We start from the raw sequence: 19,404 nt of genomic DNA, 5'->3' as shown, positions 1-19,404 counted from the left end.
GTTGGCTGTTTCTTACTGCTCCAAGATACGACCCCTGATCCAATATGGAATGCATAGCCAGAGGTAGATCGTCTGTCATCTGGATTTCCTGCCCAATCTGAATCAGAAAAACCTGTCAGTACAACATCAGATACATCAGTATACATAATACCAAGATTCACTGTTCCCTTTAAGTATCGGAGAACTTTCTTTGCAGCAATCCAGTGATTTCCTGAAGGCTTAGCCATGAATTGTCTAAGGATACTGACTGAGTATGTAATGTCTGGCCTGGTAGTGGTGAGATAGTTCAAACTTCCCACTAACTAACGATATAATGTTCCATCTGCCTCTTTCGAACCATCTTCTTTGTACAACTTTGCATTTTGTTCTAAGGGAGTTGACATAGCTTTACAATCTATCATATTGAACTTTTTAAGAATCTCCTTTGTATATTTGCTTTGAGTGATCAATGTTTTACCAGTTTCTCTCCATACCTCAATGCCTAAACAGTAATGCATTTCACCCAAATCTTTCATTTCAAAAACCTGTGACAACTGAACTTTAATTTCTTCAATTAACTTGTGAGCACTGCCTGTTATAATGAGATCATCCACATATAAAGATATTAAAGCAACATGTCCTTTTTCATCTTTCTTAACATACAAGTTAGGATCATTTTTGCTTTTCACAAACCCATTCTGAAGAAAGAAGGTATCAATCTTTACTTACCATGATCTTGGTGCCTGTTTCAAACCATAGAAGGCCTTTCTTAACCTGCAAACCAGATGCTCCTGTCCCTGTTTGACAAACCCTTCAGGTTGAACCAAATAAACTTCTTCCTGTAAATCACCATTTAGAAAAGCAGATTTGACATCCATTTGATGTATATTCCAATTATGTTTTGTGGCTAAGGCAATCAGTAATCTAATTGTATTCAACATAGCTACTGGTGCAAAAGTGTCTTCATAATCAATGCCCTCCTATTGAGCATATCCTTTTGCTACTAATCTTGCCTTAAATTTATCAATTGTACCATCTGCTTTAAATTTTGTTTTATACAACCATTTGCTTCCAATTGGAACTTTATTTTCAGGAAGTTCCACTAATTCCCATGTTTGATTTTTCATAATAGAAGCATACTCATCATTCATAGCATTAATCCATGGTTCATGTTGTTTAGCCTGCTCATAATCAATTGGTTCTTCAACATTCATTATATTAGACATTAAGGCATAGTCTTTATACCTTTCAGGAAGCCGAGTCTGTCGGGATGACCTTCTTGGTGTGGGTGTTCCATCCATGATTCGTTGGCTTTGAGGTGTATCACCCCCTTGTGATGACTCACTGCTGCTAGATGTGCTCGTACTGCTGCTATCATCCTGATCCTGTACCTGTACCTGGACCTGTTCCTGTTCCTGCTTAATCATAGTATCAAGCTTGATATGTGCATCATCATTAGAAATATGCCATGTATCATTCTTTGGATTACTTTTATCAGTCTGCTCATGAAACAATACATCACGACTTGCAAATAGTTTATGGGAACTTGGATCAAACAATTTATAGGCTTTCTGATCCGTACAATATCCAATGAAAATACACTTGATGGACTTGGCATCAAGTTTTCTTCTGTTAGCTTCAGGAATATGAGCAAAAGCAGTACATCCAAAGACTTTGAAATGACTCACATCAGGTTTATAACCATAAAGAACCTCAAAAGGAGTTTGAAAAACTAATTTCTTAGTGGGACATCGATTCTTCAGATAAACAACAGTGTTAATGGCTTCTGCCCAGAAACCATTAGAGATGTTCTTACCTTGCAGCATACTACGAGCAGATTCCACCAAGATTCTATTCCATCGCTCAGCAACACCATTTTGCTGAGGGGTATGTGGCACTGTGAACTGTTGTTGAATTCCATTAGATTTACAATAGGTGTTAAATGCTTTTGATTTATATTCACCCCCTTGATCAGATCTGAGTATTTTAATGCACTTTCCTGTTTGTTTTTCAACCATATTTCTAAACTCTTTAAAATACTCAAATATGTCACTTTTCCTTCTAACAAAATAGACCCAGGTATATCTAGATCTATCATCAATAAAAATAACAAAATATGAAGCACCACCAAGAGACCTAGTTTGCATAGGTCCGCATACATCAGTGTGAATTAATTCAAGAATATCGTACTGTCGTTTCTCAGTATGAACAAGAAACTCTTCTCTATGCTGCTTACCAAGTGCACAAGCTTCACATGGTAAATGTTCACAGTTCATAACAGGAAGACCTTCAACCATTGATTTCCTTTGTAAGAGCGATAAATCATTGTAATTTAGGTGCCCATACCTGTGATGCCATAATTCTGCTGTCGATGTCTCTTGAGATGTCAATGCAACATGGCGCTTGACTGTCACATCCAATCTGTACAATCCTCCAACCCTGGTACCTGTAGAAACAACCTTGTAGTGGTCCTGAACATCTTTCACTATACACTCCAGTTTACCAAATTCTACTTTTAAATGATTATCAGTGATAGCGGAAACAGATAGCAAATTCTTTTTAAGAGAAGGTACATACATCACATTATGAATCTGTCTCATTTGTCCATTAGGTAAGTACACATTTACTATGCCATAGCCTTGAACTTTAAGTGACCTATCATCTCCTAAGTAAATGTGTGTACCATCAGATTTCTCAAAATATTTATCAAACCATTCTTTATTACAAGTCATGTGTGCCGATGCACCAGAATCTATAAACCAAGTATTCTCATCATCAGTTTCAGCAGACAATGCAGCATCAGAAAGAAATAACTTAAGATTTTTAAATCCATCATTCACTGAGGTGTCTCGGTTTATGTAGTTTCCATTATGCCTGTTATGTCTTTGATTTGATTCATTATTCTTTCTCCTATAGCAATCTTTTGCCAGATGTCCAGGTTTTCCACAATAATGACATACAATGTTTCTTTTAACATAAGAATCAGAAGGTGCCATACCTTTCTGCTTTGCTTGAAAACGACCTTTGTTTCTGTCCCATGGTCTCCCTCGGACATACGGAGCAGCACCCTTGCTCTCACTTCACGCTTCTCCCAATCTTGAGTGTTAGTAGGAGGTTGAGGCTTGGTCTCGTCACCTTTTACAATCGACCAGAGATTGTATGCCTCCATTACTGTGATGATCTTAAATTTCCAATTTACATAGTTTTCTCCATCAAGTTTTGAAGACTCATTTAAATATGAATCTGCAAGGGGATTAGCCATATCTCCACCAATCACAAGCTTCTTAAGGTGGAAAACTGGTTAATTAATAAATAAAACTTTGCGTAGATACTTCACACTCAGAAAAGAGCCAGAACACTCAGAAAAAATAGTGCAGTATGACAGTCGTCCGGATAAATGCAATAAATTTCGTTACACGATGGAATTTTGCTCAAAATTGCTTCAAGACACGGTGATGAAAGGTTGTCCTTCACTGACATACGGAGCAGCACCCTTGCTCTCACTTCACGCTTCTCCCAATCTTGAGTGTTAGTAGGAGGTTGAGGCTTGGTCTCGTCACCTTTTACAATCGACCAGAGATTGTATGCCTCCATTACTGTGATGATCTTAAATTTCCAATTTACATAGTTTTCTCCATCAAGTTTTGAAGACTCATTTAAATATGAATCTGCAAGGGGATTAGCCATCTCTCCACCAATCACAAGCTTCTTAAGGTGGAAAACTGGTTAATTAATAAATAAAACTCTGCGTAGATACTTCACACTCAGAAAAGAGCCAGAACACTTAGAAAAAATAGTGCAGTATGACAGTCGTCCGGATAAATGCAATAAATTTCGTTACACGATGGATTTTTGCTCAAAATTGCTTCAAGACACGGTGATGAAAGGTTGTCCTTCACTGACATACGGAGCAGCACCCTTGCTCTCACTTCACGCTTCTCCCAATCTTGAGTGTTAGTAGGAGGTTGAGGCTTGGTCTCGTCACCTTTTACAATCGACCAGAGATTGTATGCCTCCATTACTGTGATGATCTTAAATTTCCAATTTACATAGTTTTCTCCATCAAGTTTTGAAGACTCATTTAAATATGAATCTGCAAGGGGATTAGCCATCTCTCCACCAATCACAAGCTTCTTAAGGTTGAAAACTGGTTAATTAATAAATAAAACTCTGCGTAGATACTTCACACTCAGAAAAGAGCCAGAACACTCAGAAAAAATAGTGCAGTATGACAGTCGCCCGGATAAATGCAATAAATTTCGTTACACGATGGATTTTTGCTCAAAATTGCTTCAAGACACGGTGATGAAAGGTTTCAGAAAGTTTCGAAATTTCAGAAAGATTCGAAACATCTAACTCTGCCCTTTATAGAAACAGTATAGCTGCCGCAGAAACTAAAATAACAAAATAGATCACCCACAGACTTGAATTCTTGCAGAATAAGAGATTCTGGAAGGTCGGCCTCTTTTACCGAGCAAATTAAACGCACCAGACAAAGGTGGGTGGGGGTATCACTGAGCCCAACGACGCTATGAGTAGCAGGTATGACGAAGAAAAAAAAAATTGTGAAAACAGAAAACTCACACACCCAAGCTGTGATCGGTTCTTTCTTCACAATGGCTTTGCTGCACCGGATCCAGGGCCATTTACGAAAGAGCGATTCCGAGTTCTGGCAGACAGACTTCTCAATGGTCTTCAACAGCACCGGGTTCTGGATAGGGCCTGGACAGGGCCAACGCACTCCAGACAGCACTCCACGCAGCACACAGCAGCCACAGCCCGACAGACAGCACCCCACGCAGCAGTCTTCACACACACTCTAACAGACAGCACCCCACGCAGCAGTCTTCACGCACACTCTAATGGCAGGAGGTCTCTCCCTGCCCACGAAAAGAAGAGAGGCGTTCACTAAAGAAAGCTCTGATACCAACTTAAAAACATAAAACCTCACAAACTTTATTGATTATTTGCTTGATTACATCTTCATTTATATAGGAAACACACAACCAATTCTGGTAACCAATTCCTAACTACTCACAACTACATCTTGTTCAACTTCTCATAACTAATTCAGTTTCTACATTATTCTCACAGCATTAATTAAAACTCAAAAATCCTTACCTGAAGGACATGTCGAAGTGAGCTGTTGATGCTCGCCTTCATCCAAGTGAGGGAAGCACTGATTAGGTTCACAGATCTTAAGCATAATGGATTAAAAATATCCAAAAACCTCAATAGTTAGGAAATAAGTTACATGGGTGTGTGGAAGATAGAGCCGAAGCGTAGTGAGGTTGCCAGCATATATTGACTTGGGCCACTCTTGCACAGATACACAAAGATAAGATAACCAAAATCAAAACCTGGAAATGAAATGTGCCAAGTTTCGAAGAAGAATAGATGGAAAAAAAACTGATTATGAAATTACCTACCACCAACATAAGGGAGGACATAACCAAACCCAAAACTCGCGCTGCGTGGGTGCTCATAGCTATGCATAAGCGGTAGGAACTCGTCGAAGAGTGGGTAACAAAAACGTGACTGTTCTAGGCTGAGGGGAACCGTGTTTGTTCATGAGAAACAGATTAGGAAGAGGCTTTAAGCCGTGCAAAAATCCCCTAAATCAATCAAGAGACAACGTGGAACTTGACAAGGTCACGAATGTGCACCTGGAACATAACAGAAGAACAACCTCTATGAATAAATAAGGAGGGAAAGGGAAATTAAAATGAAAGTAAAACTAGGAGGAAGAGGAAGTTAGGGTTAGCTCAAATGCATACAAGCGGTCGATCTGAAGCCAATGGTAACCACACTTAGATCTACCCTCAAAAATTGTAATCTTGAATAACCATGCCATCATGTGCCTCTTCACATGGGCTATGATGACAAGTAGATAGTGATATGGGTTTGGGTTGGGTCAATGCGTACCTATCAAGCTTAAGAGGCGTCAGGTGGAGTAGGTGGATTACCACCTCATAATTAAACGTAGTATATTTAATACTTCCTCCCTCCATAAGTACAATATGCACGGACCTTGTCAGGTGGCATTCAATTGCTAAATATACAATGAGTACATCAAATGCCAAGGAGTTCGGTTGGTCAAAGCAATTTAATGTAGATTGAGGCAGTTATGGTATAATTTAAATGAATAAGTCGCGTTCATGAAAAATATTACGAATATGTGTTCTAATGGCATAATGGTGAGTGATAATAACCCTTATTATCTTGGACTATGCAATTTGGATGTTTAGAAAAACAATATTAAATGTGTAGTATATGGTCAAGGTATGCTACATTAGTTTTCTTGGACAGTAATAATGAGAAAATGAGATATAAAAACAAAAGTAAATATTAATATAATTGTGAAAATTTTAAAAGTAATATTATAAACTAAAAGATTTTAATTGATTGATTAATATATTTTTTTCAATTTTGATAATTGTTACTAATTAAAAATCTTAATTAGTTATAATAAATTCTTGTTATTTTTTTTTTTAATATTACGATGGATATTAATTGTGTTATTGAATTATTTTACATTAAATCAACTCTAAAAGGAAAATTTTTTCTCTAAGGGTCTATCGTCTACATTCCTTCCAATAACCAGACCCCAAACCATCATCGCACTAATAAGGGGTAGGAACTCATCGAAGAGCGGGTAATGAAACCATGATTGGTCTATGCTGAGGGGAACCAATTCTTTTCTTGAGAAATGAAGCAGGAAGAAGCTCTAAGAGTTGCAAAAATCCCGTAAATAAATCAAGAGACAACCTGGAACTTGACAAGGTCACGAATGTGTGCCTCGAACATAATGAAACAATAATCTTTTGTCAACAAAGAAGGAGGGCAAGGGAAATGGAAATGAAAGTGAAACTAGGAGGAAGAGGAAGTTACAGTTAGCTCAAATGCATACAAGTCGTCAATCTGAAGCCAAGAGTAACCATCCTTATATCTTCCCTCGAAAATGGTAATCTTTAATAATTGTGCCATCATGTGCATGTTCACATGGGCTGTGATGACAAGTAGATAGTTATATGAATCTACGCTAGGTCAGTATGTACTTGTTGAGCTTAAGAGGCGCGAAGTGGAGTAGGTGGATTACCAGCTCACAATTAAACGTAGTATAGTTAATACTTCCTCTAGCCACAATATGTACAATATGCATAGACCTTGTCAGATGGCATTCAATTGTTAGATATGCAATCAATACATCAAATGCTAAGGAGTTCGGTTGGTGGAAATTGCAGTTCTGGGCGAATATGAAAAAACTTCAACCAGATAACACATCGGGGAGAAGAATTGTATGTAGAATTGGGGAAAGAGGGAATACATCATTATCCTCCCAACTATTGGACATGGTGAAGATTCTGCAATTGGAGTTAGCACAACTCCGTAATAGTAATGAGATGCTTTTGAAAGCCAGCGGGGAGCAAGAAAAGTTAATTAGAAACTGGACTGATAAATCTAGCCACAAGAGCATGGACACAAAAGGCATGAAGAAGACAGAGTCTGACAAGTCGGAAAATGGAGGAGACTCAGATCCTAAGTTGCAGAGTTGCAAGGATAATTTAAGAAGATCAAACCTCCTGTGTCTGATGGAGAAAAAGAGGAAGATGAAGAAACATGGTTGTTGAACATGATTAAGTACCTTTAGGTATATGAACATGAAAGTAACCTCAAGGCATGGTTAGCATTTTATCAATTGCAGGGGAGGGCTGCCCTATGGTGGGAGGGGAGGAAAAGTGTTCATATGTTGGAAGAAAAGATGATTTCGTAGGAAGATTTATTGGAATTGCGAATTTAAACCATGTATTCTATACAACTGTAGTGTCCATGAAATTTTCAAAGATTAAATCCATTTCTACATCCAAAAATACAATTAAACTAAAACCACTTTCTTCATTTAATTAAATTTTCAATTTAAAAGTTAATTTTTAATTTACAAAATTGTTTTAAGTGAAATAATGATGAAGAAACATTGAAAAAAGATTTAGCTTGTAACCATAATAATAATTAAGTAAATTAAAATAAATAGTAAAAAAAATGAAAATTGTATAAATCAAAAATTAAAATAGTTAATCAGAATAATTAATAAAAACTTATAATATTTAAAAAATAGTAAAATAGGTTGTTGCGGCCGTGGTTAGGGTTTACACAGGTGCGCAGGATTGACAGAGGAATCCATAGCCAGGGGTCGGTTCCTCAGGCGGAGGACGGAATCCGGCGTCAGGGTCTGCGGCTCTTTCGGTTGAAACAATTTTCTCAATCTCACTGATTTTTTAATAAGAGAACTAGGGTGAAAACCTAGTCGACAATACTAAACGGGATGGACGAGACAAGGGGGGGGGGTGCAAACCCCTCCTTCAAAAACATAGTGATGGGAGAAACCAGTTCAGAAGGAACTCCAAACGGAAACAAGGAAAACCTGGCCCCGGTAATGGGCAACTTGTGGCAGAAGCGAATGAAAGGAAAATGCCTTCCTAGAGCTCAGAAAAAACCCAAGTATGTCATTCCCTTCAATAAACTGGAGGAATACAATAGCTATATGAAGGATCATGCATTAATCTGCAAATTTATCGGCTATTGGCCTTCAGAAAAGGAGTTAAATAGATGGATAGAACAGCGATGGAAACCCCGGGGTCATATAGATCTCAAACTGGGAGCGCAGGGTTTCTTCACTGCTATCTTTACGAACCTGGAAGACAAGAACATAATTTTTGAGGAAGGGCCGTACTTCCTGAACAACGCAGGTCTGTTCATGAAGCATTGGGAAGAGCGGTATAACCCTGACAAAGAAAAACTAATGGATGCTCCGGTGTGGGTTAGGCTGTTTGGGTTACCTGATGAGTTTTGGGACCCGGAAATCCTGGAAGGGATAGGAAACTCAATAGGTAGCTTTGTCAAGACTGCAGAGGCCACCAGAAGAGGAAAGTATAATGCCTTTGCCAGAATTTGTGTTTTCATGAACTTGGCTGAACCACTCCCGGAAAATATTGAATTGGAATACCATGATGAAGTCTGGACGCAGCCGCTCGATTATGAACACATTCCCTTTCGATGCCGGAAATGCCATGAGTACGACCACTTATATAGGCAATGCCCACTAAATAAGGAGGAAGGGGAGAAGCCAGAAAAAGATAGGGCAGTAGACAAAGAGGAAGGCTTCCAGCAAGTCTATAGAAAGAAACGGCAAAATAAGGAAAACCTGAAACCCAAATCGCAAGAAACATCCAATACAATAAAAAGCCAAAATAAGTTCCAGGCGCTGCAAGATGATGCGGAAGGGTATGAAATAAATTTGAACGATGATGAAGATCCAGAGAACTCGCCCATGGAGATTTCCCGAGAAGAGAAAGAGAAAGCAAAAAGCCCAGAAAAACCAAACAGGAAACAAACAGAGGAAAAAGAGGCGGAAGAAACAGTGGAATCGCATATGGAAGTCGAAAACCAAATGGAAAATGAGGCCGAAGAGGAAAAATTAATGAAGAGACTACTCCAGGAGTGGAAGTATCTGGATAGCAGATTTATACCAGAAAAACAGAAACAGTTATTCAAGGAGGCCTTCCAGAAATACAAGGAACGGAAAGGGGAAAACCTGGAAAAACAAATAACAGAGGTTGAGGAAAAACAGAAAGAAGTGATGGAAATGGACAATGCTGGCAAAAGCAGCAGGAAAAGAGGACGGAGAACGCTAAATGAAACTATCCAATCGGTGGGTGAAACACTGATCAACTCTGGTAAAGTGATACCTCTGTCAGAGGTATTTTTCCCCTCCCTCCAAAAGTTTTAAATGATTATTGTTAGCTGGAATATTAGGGGCCTACATAGTAAGGGGAAGCAAAGATATTTGCGAGATAAACTCAAAAAAGAAAAACCTAGCATTTTAATACTGCAGGAGACTAAAATTAAGGTACACCAGTTAGAAGAAATCATTGAAAAAAATAGATTGAATTACAGTGTTATGGGACAGGATGCCATAGGAGCTGCTGGAGGATTAGCAATATTGTGGAACCCGTCTGAAATCCTTCTAGGTAATTGGACTAGCATGCAGGGAACCTTGACTGGGCTGGGCTGGATAGTGGGGACCAAGGAACAAGTGGTCATTACAGGTGTTTATGGACCCACAAACCCTGGAGAAAAAGAAAACTTCATCAGAAGTTTAAGAACTATCCGACAACTTTTTTCTGGGCAACCTTGGATCATTGGAGGAGACTTCAACTTAATCAGATCCCTGGACGAGAAAAAAGGTGGGGTTAGAAGGCTGGATCAATTCATGGACAAGTTTAATGAGATGATAGAGGACCTAAGGGTAGTAGATATGGAAACCATCAATGGAGTCTATACATGGAATAATCGAAGAGGAGGCAGGAACCAAATTGCCTCAAAACTGGACAGATTCTTGGTATCTGAAGACATCTTAAACAAAGACATCTATGTCGAAGCCAAGATAATCCCCTCCTTGGGCTCGGACCATTGGCCAATCCGATTGGAAATCGACATCAAAAAAATCCAGGGTAAGAAGCCGTTTCGTTTTGAAGCATTCTGGTTACGGGATCCGAACTTCATAAAAAAGGTAGAAGAATGGTGGAATCAAAGTAGAGTGCAGGGCAGAGGTAAGATGCACACGTTTCATTTAAAGCTGAAAGAATTGAAGATGAAGATCAAGAAGTGGAACAAAGAAGAATTTGGCAACATCTTGGAAGATAAGCAAAAACTAGAAAAGGAAATGGAGGATATCCAACAGAAAATAATTTTGGAGGGCAGGACTGAGGAAAGCATCACCAAAGAAGGGATTCTGCTGGGAAGAATGGAAGAAAAACGAAAGCAAGAGGAAATTCTATGGCGACAAAAATCTAGAATTAAATGGCTTCGGGAAGGAGAAAGAAACACAAAATTTTTTCATCAAGCAATGGTTAAGCATAGACAGGGGAACAAAATTCTTTCCATTAAAGGGAATAATGGTATAAGACTGGTGGAGCAAAAGGAAATTGAGCAAACTTTAGTGGATTATCATAGAGGAATCCTTTCTGAACCTCAAGTTGATCGAGTGAGAGCTATCCAGGAGATCTGTACTGCTATTCCTAGACTAGTTACGGAGGACCAGAACAAAGCCTTAATGAGGGCGGTAACTTTGGAAGAGCTGGAAGAGACAGTGAAAGCAATGAGGAAGGGCACAGCACCGGGACCGGACGGCTTTACAGTAGATTTCTACCAGGCTGGCTGGCATTTTCTTGGAAAAGACATACTGGATTTGGTAGAAGAATCAAGGGTGCAACAGAAGGTATGGCCGGCTCTGAACTCAACCTTCTTTACTCTAATACCTAAAGGCGAAAATAAGGAGGATGCTAATGGCTTTAGGCCGATAGCTCTCTGTAATGTAGTGTATAAGATCATAACCTCTTTAATGGCTAGAAGATTAAAACCCTTGCTGGGAAGTTTAATATCGGCGGAGCAAACTGGTTTTGTGGAGGGGAGGCAGATCTTGGATGGCTTAGTTGTCTCTCAAGAAGTTATCCACTCCCTCAAAGATAAAAAACGAAAGGGAATGATGATCAAGCTTGATTTATCCAAGGCCTACGATAGGCTCAACTGGAGGTACCTGGAAAGGGTTCTGGAATGTTTCGGCTTTCACAAGAGATGGATTACATGGATCCACAATCTCATTTCTTCCCCTAACTTTTCTATCTTAGTCAATGGAAACCCTTCGAACACGTTTAATGCCTCCAGAGGTATCCGTCAGGGCGATCCGTTGTCTCCTTTCCTGTTTATCTTAGCAGCAGAGGGTCTAGGAAGGTATATTACTCAGGAAAGAGCAGCTCACAGATTAAAAGGACTTCGCTTATGGGGAAACAGACTTCCTCTAACGCATCAACAATTTGTTGACGATATAATGCTCTTTGGAGAGCCAACTGTTAAGGAAGTCAAACACCTAAAGAAAATTCTTGACTTGTTTGCTGAGGCATCGGGACTTGAAATTAACCGGGATAAATCGTGTGTTTTTATCTTCAACACGGTGGATCAAGTGAAGACTCACCTTACTAGAATTCTGGGCTTCAAAACGGGTGAACTACCCACCAAATATCTGGGTACCATGCTGGACTTCACGTCAAAAAGATTAAAGAATTGGCAGGGAATCTTAGACAAAATGAGGAAGAAAGTCTCGAGCTGGGCTTTTAGAGTCCTGAATATTGCTGGCAGAATTGTTTTAGCCAAATCGGTTCTTCAGGCTATACCTATTTATCCCCTTTCAATTATGGCGGCCCCGAGAGGAGTATATGGGAAGATTAGAGAAATTATCAGAAATTTCATTTGGCGCGGGTCGGAGGAAAAGAAGAAATGGGCCTTTGTGGCCTGGAACCAACTTACAGAGAGGAAGGAGAGAGGTGGGCTAGGATTAAGAGACCCGGAATTGCTCAATCAAACACTGGGAGCTAAACTTTGGTGGAGGTGGGTGCAAGGGGGAAATGACCTCTGGAAATCAATATGGAGAACAAAATATCGAATGCCAGACTCACAGGTCGACATTCTAAATCAAGAAGAAACGCCTCGCGGATCCGCTGTATGGGAATTGGCCAGCCACAATAGAAACATTGTTGAGCAGCATGCATTCTGGGAAATCAGAGGAGGTAATGAAGCTCACTTCTGGGACGACAAATGGCAGCAAAGGGAAAGACTGAACAATATGCAGGACCTTCATCAAATCAGAGGAAGAATTGAGGGGAATAGAACAAGTGTCAAGGATTATTGGAATCCTGCCAACATGAATGACTGTTGGAGATCCTGGAAGGACCCGTTAGAGTGGGATCAGAATCTTAGTCCTGACTTACAGACGGCTTTCAAAAAGGAAATGAACTCAAGGAAAATCAGAGTAAGAGACGGAAAAGATATCCTCCGCTGGGGTAATACCATGAGAGGCCTTTTCTCAGCCAAGGAAGCCTATTACTTGGCAATTCCCCACAACATCAACGATGGCCAGCATGATTGGAGGAAAATTTGGGATCTAAATTGGTGGCCCAAAGTGACCACTTTCGCCTGGTTAGCTTCGAAAAACAAAATCTTAACTTGGGACCGCATCCAGCAAAGGGGTTTTTCGGGGCCTTCGAGCTGCTATCTGTGTAAGAATCACGAAGAAAACAGAGATCATATTATGATCCACTGCCCGTTCATTAAACAACTATGGTCTAATATCAAGCGCACCTTTAATAAACCAGGGGTGGAGGTTAGAGATTTTATCGAAATGGTTTTCCATTGGAGGGAAGAAACTTTCCACTGCAGAGTCATACAAAGAGCCTGGAATCTTGTCCCAGGTTTTGTAGCATGGTTGGTATGGAAGGAACGCAATGCTAGAATTTTCAAAAGTGTCAATAAGGAGTCTGAGGTAATTTGGGAACGGGTGGTAGAGGCGATGAGAGAAACCATTCTGGTAGAGAGATGGTAGGACGAAGACTGGAAAGCAGACCCAGGGGAGCAGGAAATTATGAACAGACTCAACCTCAAATTGGAGATGGTGCATTATCAATTAAGGAGAGAGCAGGACATGAGGATTAAAAGCCCAGACAAGTTTACCTATCCCAGGGGACAATTTATAAAGCTAAATTTCGATGGGGCCTCTAAGGGCAACCCTGGGGATGCAGGGTTCGGGGGTATATTCCGTGACAGCAACAGACAAGTAAGATGGATATATGCCGACTGGGGAGGGAATATGACCAACAATGAGGCCGAGTTCTGGGCTCTCCACACTGGTTTGAGAATTGCTATCAGAAATGGGTATTCTAACTTGGAAATTACGGGCGACTCCCAAATTGCTATTGAAATGGTTAAGAAACTCAGGAATGGCAAGGGGTGGGAAAAGGTGACTAAGAGCTGGCGCACAGCAGGTATCGTACAGGAGATCGCGGATATGATTAAAAGAATAGACTACTGTACCTTTAATCATGTTCGAAGAAATGGCAATAAACCTGCGGACTGGCTTGCCAACTGGGGCAGCAAAGGCCAGCAAAGCAGGACAGATAGTCAGTGGAGGAATACGGAGGCAAATAGAGAATGGCAAGATCTGGTTACGCTCATCAAGGCTGATCATGATGGTGTTATCGGGGATCACACTTCGATCAATGAAAGGGATCATTAAATGGCAGAGGAACGATCGAACCATGGCCAAGGTTCGAGTGAATAAGGTGTTAAGTGGCAGGCAAAACCACACAATGATGGAGCAGGAATTAAAAGGAGATATTATGGCGGTGGCGGGGATGAGTACCAAGGATTACGCATTTGATGCGATAATTAATACGCATCAGCTGAGAGGGGAGATTAACGAGGCGTCAGGATACAGGGCAGTGGACGTGATTACGGATGGAACGGCCAACGGTAGTGGGGTATCGGATCTGGATGGGAAGCAGTCGGGAATTCAACTTCAGGCATCATTCTATGCTCACCACATTATAAATCTCCGAAGGCAAGAGAAACAGAATCAGATAATCAACTACCTTTGCGGGACACTTCAGAAACATTTCCATAATCTCCAGCAGAGGCATTCAAGGGGGAGATATAAACAGAGAAGGAAGAGTGACAGGACTGCAGGTGGTATGGAAACCCGTCAGAGAGGCCGTGGTGCAGGGGAGCGGAGTGTAATTGAGGAAGAACGGGAGCAAGGGAAGGGCAAAAGCCCCTTAGAACGAGACTCCCCTTTTATAATTTGGGATATAGACGATGATTCAGAAGAGGAAGTCGCTGGAGTCTCTGGGAAAAGATTCAAGGAAATGCAAAGGAGGAGCTCGAAAGGAAGCATGCCCCAGCCGGAGACAAATTCGTCTATGCAGTATGCCTCTGAAGATAGGCGCTCGGGGCTCCGCAAGAGGGGTCGTCCACCGAGCAGTGGTCAAAGCAAAACGCAGAGGGGGGATAGGAACCAGAGCACGACAGAGTACGAGGAAGGGGAAAATTCTGGCAAGCGTCAGCAGCGACCAGCGAAACCGAAAAGAACAGTGATGCACCAAATTCGAACGGCGGAAAAGGCCTTTCAAAACAATGTTGACCCTGATATTCGCAAGATAATGCAATTTCTTGAAGAGGAGGCCATTCAGGAGCAATCGGCAGACGAGATGGAAGAATGGGCGACAATCCTCCACGATCCAGGCCACACTCGTGGTCGCAGGACTCTTTTCAAGCAATCCCTTCACATGTATTGGGTAATGAAAGGCTTGATGGCGAAGGCCTTGGAACAGGTTGCCAAAGAAATGGCTGATTTGCTTCAGAAGAAACCTGATATGAGCAAGGAGCTAAGCTATATTCGTACAGCCCTGTCAAAACAGGAGGATAAAATGGATGAGATTCTGCACCTGCTGAAGAGTGAACGTCAGGACCCTGTTCAAGGAGACAGCCAGCCGAATCCTGCGCAAGGAGCCAGCCAGCCAGAGGAAAAGGAAGATGCTTGACGGAAGATATGTTAAGCTCTGTTTCTATGTTTTGTTCTGATTTTGTCCACGTCATTATAGATGAATAGTAGGAGTAGCAATATAGTTATGAATAAGGTTTGCTGTAAGTTTCAAAACTGCTATGCTGTGTTAGCTACTTTGGTTAGACTGAGAGCCTATTACTTCTGGGCTGGACTGAAAAATTACAGATGGTTTTGACCCGGTTTCCCCTTGAGGGCGGGCGTCTATGGTTTGGACGATGTATCTTTTTGGAAAATTTTCAGTAATAGAATGAGTACTACCTGAGCTTACAAAAAAAAAATAGTAAAATAAAATATATAAGTTTAATTTTTTAAAAAATTATAAAAATAATACAACATTGCTTTTCTTCATCTTATATGCGTATATAATAAAGAAAAATAACATTTTTAAAATTGAATTGTTTTTAAAATTTAACATTTTATAAAATTACATTTACTATATTTTAAAACAAAAATAAAAATATTTATAATATCATTATTAAATGATAAATAAAAAGCATATTCATATTAAATTAAATTCATTATTCATTTAGTTGACTTAAACACAACACATCCCAATACAAATTAACCAATATAAAATAAAAATGGAAAAAACATATAATTGAGAAACATGATAGTGTTGGTCTTGCTTATAGTGATTGTAAACCATCGGTACAATTTCATCTGATTACAACTTAGTGAAATATTTTTAAAAAAGGAATAGAAGAGAGTCCCATTGTTTGTCGTAACTCTTATTGTCAAATTATTAAAATTTCTCACATGTAGTGTAAATAGGATCACAATAAATGGACATATTAAAATCATTTATATTAATCACAGTAACGTATTATGAGTTACAGGGCAGAGTTACCTGAGATGGTAGAAAGCAGATAATCTTCATGATGTTATGATTCCCGAAATGCGAAATAGATTACAGAAAACAATTGTAGTAAACTTGAGTAACCATATAACCCATGGAAAAAGCGCTACTCAATGAAGTGCCAAGATCTTAACTCTCTTTAATGTCATCTTCCTTGGCGTTTTTTCTCAAGAAATCAGAATGAGATATATTTTCATAATAAATTCGATGAAACAGAACAAGGCAACGCCTGACCCTATGTTGGATTGTGGCTTTGATATCGAGAACTTTCCATAGTCATCAGAGACTGATATCAGAGATGTTCCATATCAAAAAAACCATCCATGGAAACATAAACAAAGGAAAAAAGAAGTATAGATACGTTCTCATCGAATGACATACCAATGGTTAAGTAGGTTCCGTTAAAACAAAAATAAAACGTGAATACAGGAAAATCAGAAACGGCACCTCTGAATATTCCTCCCTGTCTCTTAAAGTTGACAGGATTGAGAGTGACAACTGACCTCACGCCGGGTTTCGCACAAATAGTTTCTCCAATTGCAAGACGTCTAGGATCAGATCCACCATCATTGTAGAACCATGCTTTCTGCATTTTACTCACGCATAGTCTCTGCCCGATGTCCCAATTCTGCAAAACTAGAGCCTCTGTGTGCTGTCCCAATTCAAAATCGAAACACATTTTACTTTTAGCGCGACAATTAATTTTAAGAAATTATTAATTTTAAGAAATCATTAATTTTAAGAAATTAACCATTATATCAAAATACGATAGACTTCTTATACGTTAACGATACATCTCGTAAAATATTTATTTATCATTAATTTTAAGAAATTATTAATTATATCAAAATACGATAGACTTCTTATCTCCTAGCATACGTTAACGATACTTCACTTCTGAGTGAAAAATTGAAATTATCCAAATCCTTATACATGATTTCCTTTCAAATCAGTCCAGACTCTAATATAGTGTAGGACGAGAAGCATGACTGAATGTCATGGTCGATCTAGCAGATCAACCCTTTTATTTTATGACTAACTTTGAAGTATAAAAATTTGTGGAGCTCATGGATGGAATTTGAGGGGACTTATCTGACCATGTCAAATGAGGTTACAAATTTCATAAATTTGAGAGTTTGTGTTTTTTTTTAAATGGTTACCATTGTTACTCGAGATGTAACTTATGGTTTAAAAAAAATTATTGCTGGAATTATTAGAAACGTGAAAGTTAGAAATTTCATAAATATGTGAATTTTGTTTAAATGGTTGAAACTATTATTGAAGTAGTATTGGGAAATAATTCTTACATTAGTAAATTGATTAGGTTAGTTAGTTGTTGGAATTTGGAAATAATTTTTACATTAGTAAATTGATAGATTAGGTTAGTTAGTTGTTGGAATTTGTTGAGAGATTTTCTTAAAAATATTCTCATGTTTTAAAACGTATTGGATCTCATGACCACTATTTATGTGGGTTGTAATTTGGATTCGTAATATAATACGAATTGATTTGTGAGTGAATCTATAACAATGTTTGCTCCTCCATTTTTATCCTGGGCAAGAGGTATGAGAGCCTCTTTGGGCCTGATTCCCTTATGGGAGGGCCAAAGAAATGAGAATCCCTTGAATTTTATTGTTACTGTATATATTTATGTGTGATATGTGGGTTTATTGCCACCAGATAACATTGAACCTTTTTTTTGGTTGGTTCAGAGTGTATTTGGAAGTGGGTTCTTCTACGAAAAAGGAGAGGTCTTTTCTGAAACTGCTGTCAAGCTAGAGTTGATATCGACATGGTGTGGAGGGGGATCGGATTTCATGCATACGCATCTCCCAGTGGACATTGACGTGTGCTAAATTTCTATGTACCTGATCATCGTGAAGGCCATCTCCGGCATCTCTATTACACCTACGATTGGATGGAGAATAAGCCTACAACCTAAACGGTGATTCACCACGCATTTGTACGATGGGCGTTTGTTTGAGGATGGATTTATGGATAAGTTGAACTTACACATCATGGGAGAAATTTAAATGGCCCCCTCCACCATAATCTTGAAATCTCCGAGAATGATCGGTTAAAGGCGAGCGAGGTATCGAAGGGTTTGAAGCATTCCTTCTGAGAAGAAACACAAATTTGGACCATCTCCATTAACTTCTTCCAACAACCTTTCGGGTTCAATATCAACATGTTTCAATAGCCGGTTCTCTTCAAGAAGCTCGAGTTCAGTAACAATGCCTACAATTTTTTGGAATCATCAGCTCCTTGCAGAGGTAGCTAATAGCAGACAACCTCCTTACGCACTCATGCCTGAGAACGAGAAGAATGAGAGAACAAACCTATTCCCATACTAATGTTGGGGATATGGCCATTATTTTCTAGTCAGAGTTGGTTATTATCTCATATTCCAATAATTTTCCTAGCAATGTCCTCAAACGGGTTCTTAGTCGTAGCATATACTTCTCCTTGGTGATGTTGGTTCTACTGAAGATTCATTGACAGACGGATTGTTCATGAAGGACAAATTCCCCCCTGCAACGACTCATCATCAAGGGTGTGATGGGGTGAGTATGGCTTAATTAAGGTGATCCGTTAAGAAGAGAGTCTAAAAACACATTTAGATGCTTACAAAGTGGTCTTAAGTCAATTGAGGCTCCTGTATGTCAAATATGAAGGGACGGTTATATGTGGATATGAGAGGTTATTACTAGGAGAATATAACATTGTAATTTGGATGTTAGTGATTATCATTAATGTATTGGATACTAAATAACAAAAAAACAAAAAAAAGAGAGGATGTGGTTGGTTCTCGATATTCTTCCGTGATGAGAGAATGCATTGCTAATTTGATAGTGTGAACCTTTTATTCATTGATGGATGTTGTTATGCTTGGGGTTTCAAGAGCATTAGTTACACGTTTTCTTATGAGATACATGTGTAGAAAGGTCAATTGCATTATTGATTTATTAGGGGAATTTTGAGCTCTAAAATGGGTCTCCTAAGAAAAATGTACAACCAAAATAAACTTTATAAGGACAAATAGGACTGAAGATGATAATGTAAACCACGGTGGATGATTGACCATTTTTGCAGTAAAAAAATAGAAAGATTAAAAAAT

At 39.3% G+C, this 19,404-nt stretch overlaps 1 protein-coding gene across 1 annotated transcript; it reads left to right on the top strand.

The window, feature by feature from the left end:
- Positions 1-8,353: 8,353 nt before the first annotated feature.
- Positions 8,354-13,414, top strand: LOC149173063 (uncharacterized). Its single transcript, XM_089426561.1, has 2 exons — positions 8,354-9,736; positions 9,947-13,414. The coding sequence occupies exons 1-2, from the start codon at positions 8,354-8,356 to the stop codon at positions 13,412-13,414; spliced, it is 4,851 nt and encodes a 1,616-aa protein (XP_089282687.1).
- The last annotated feature ends 5,990 nt before the right edge of the window (positions 13,415-19,404 follow it).

The sequence above is a fragment of the Pinus tabuliformis genome, chromosome 4_2 (genome assembly GCF_031772625.1).
Source record: "Pinus tabuliformis cultivar Carrire ecotype Pingquan chromosome 4_2, CPIR1, whole genome shotgun sequence".
Taxonomy (NCBI): domain Eukaryota; kingdom Viridiplantae; phylum Streptophyta; class Pinopsida; order Pinales; family Pinaceae; genus Pinus; species Pinus tabuliformis.
This window is presented reverse-complemented; position numbering and strand designations above follow the sequence as displayed.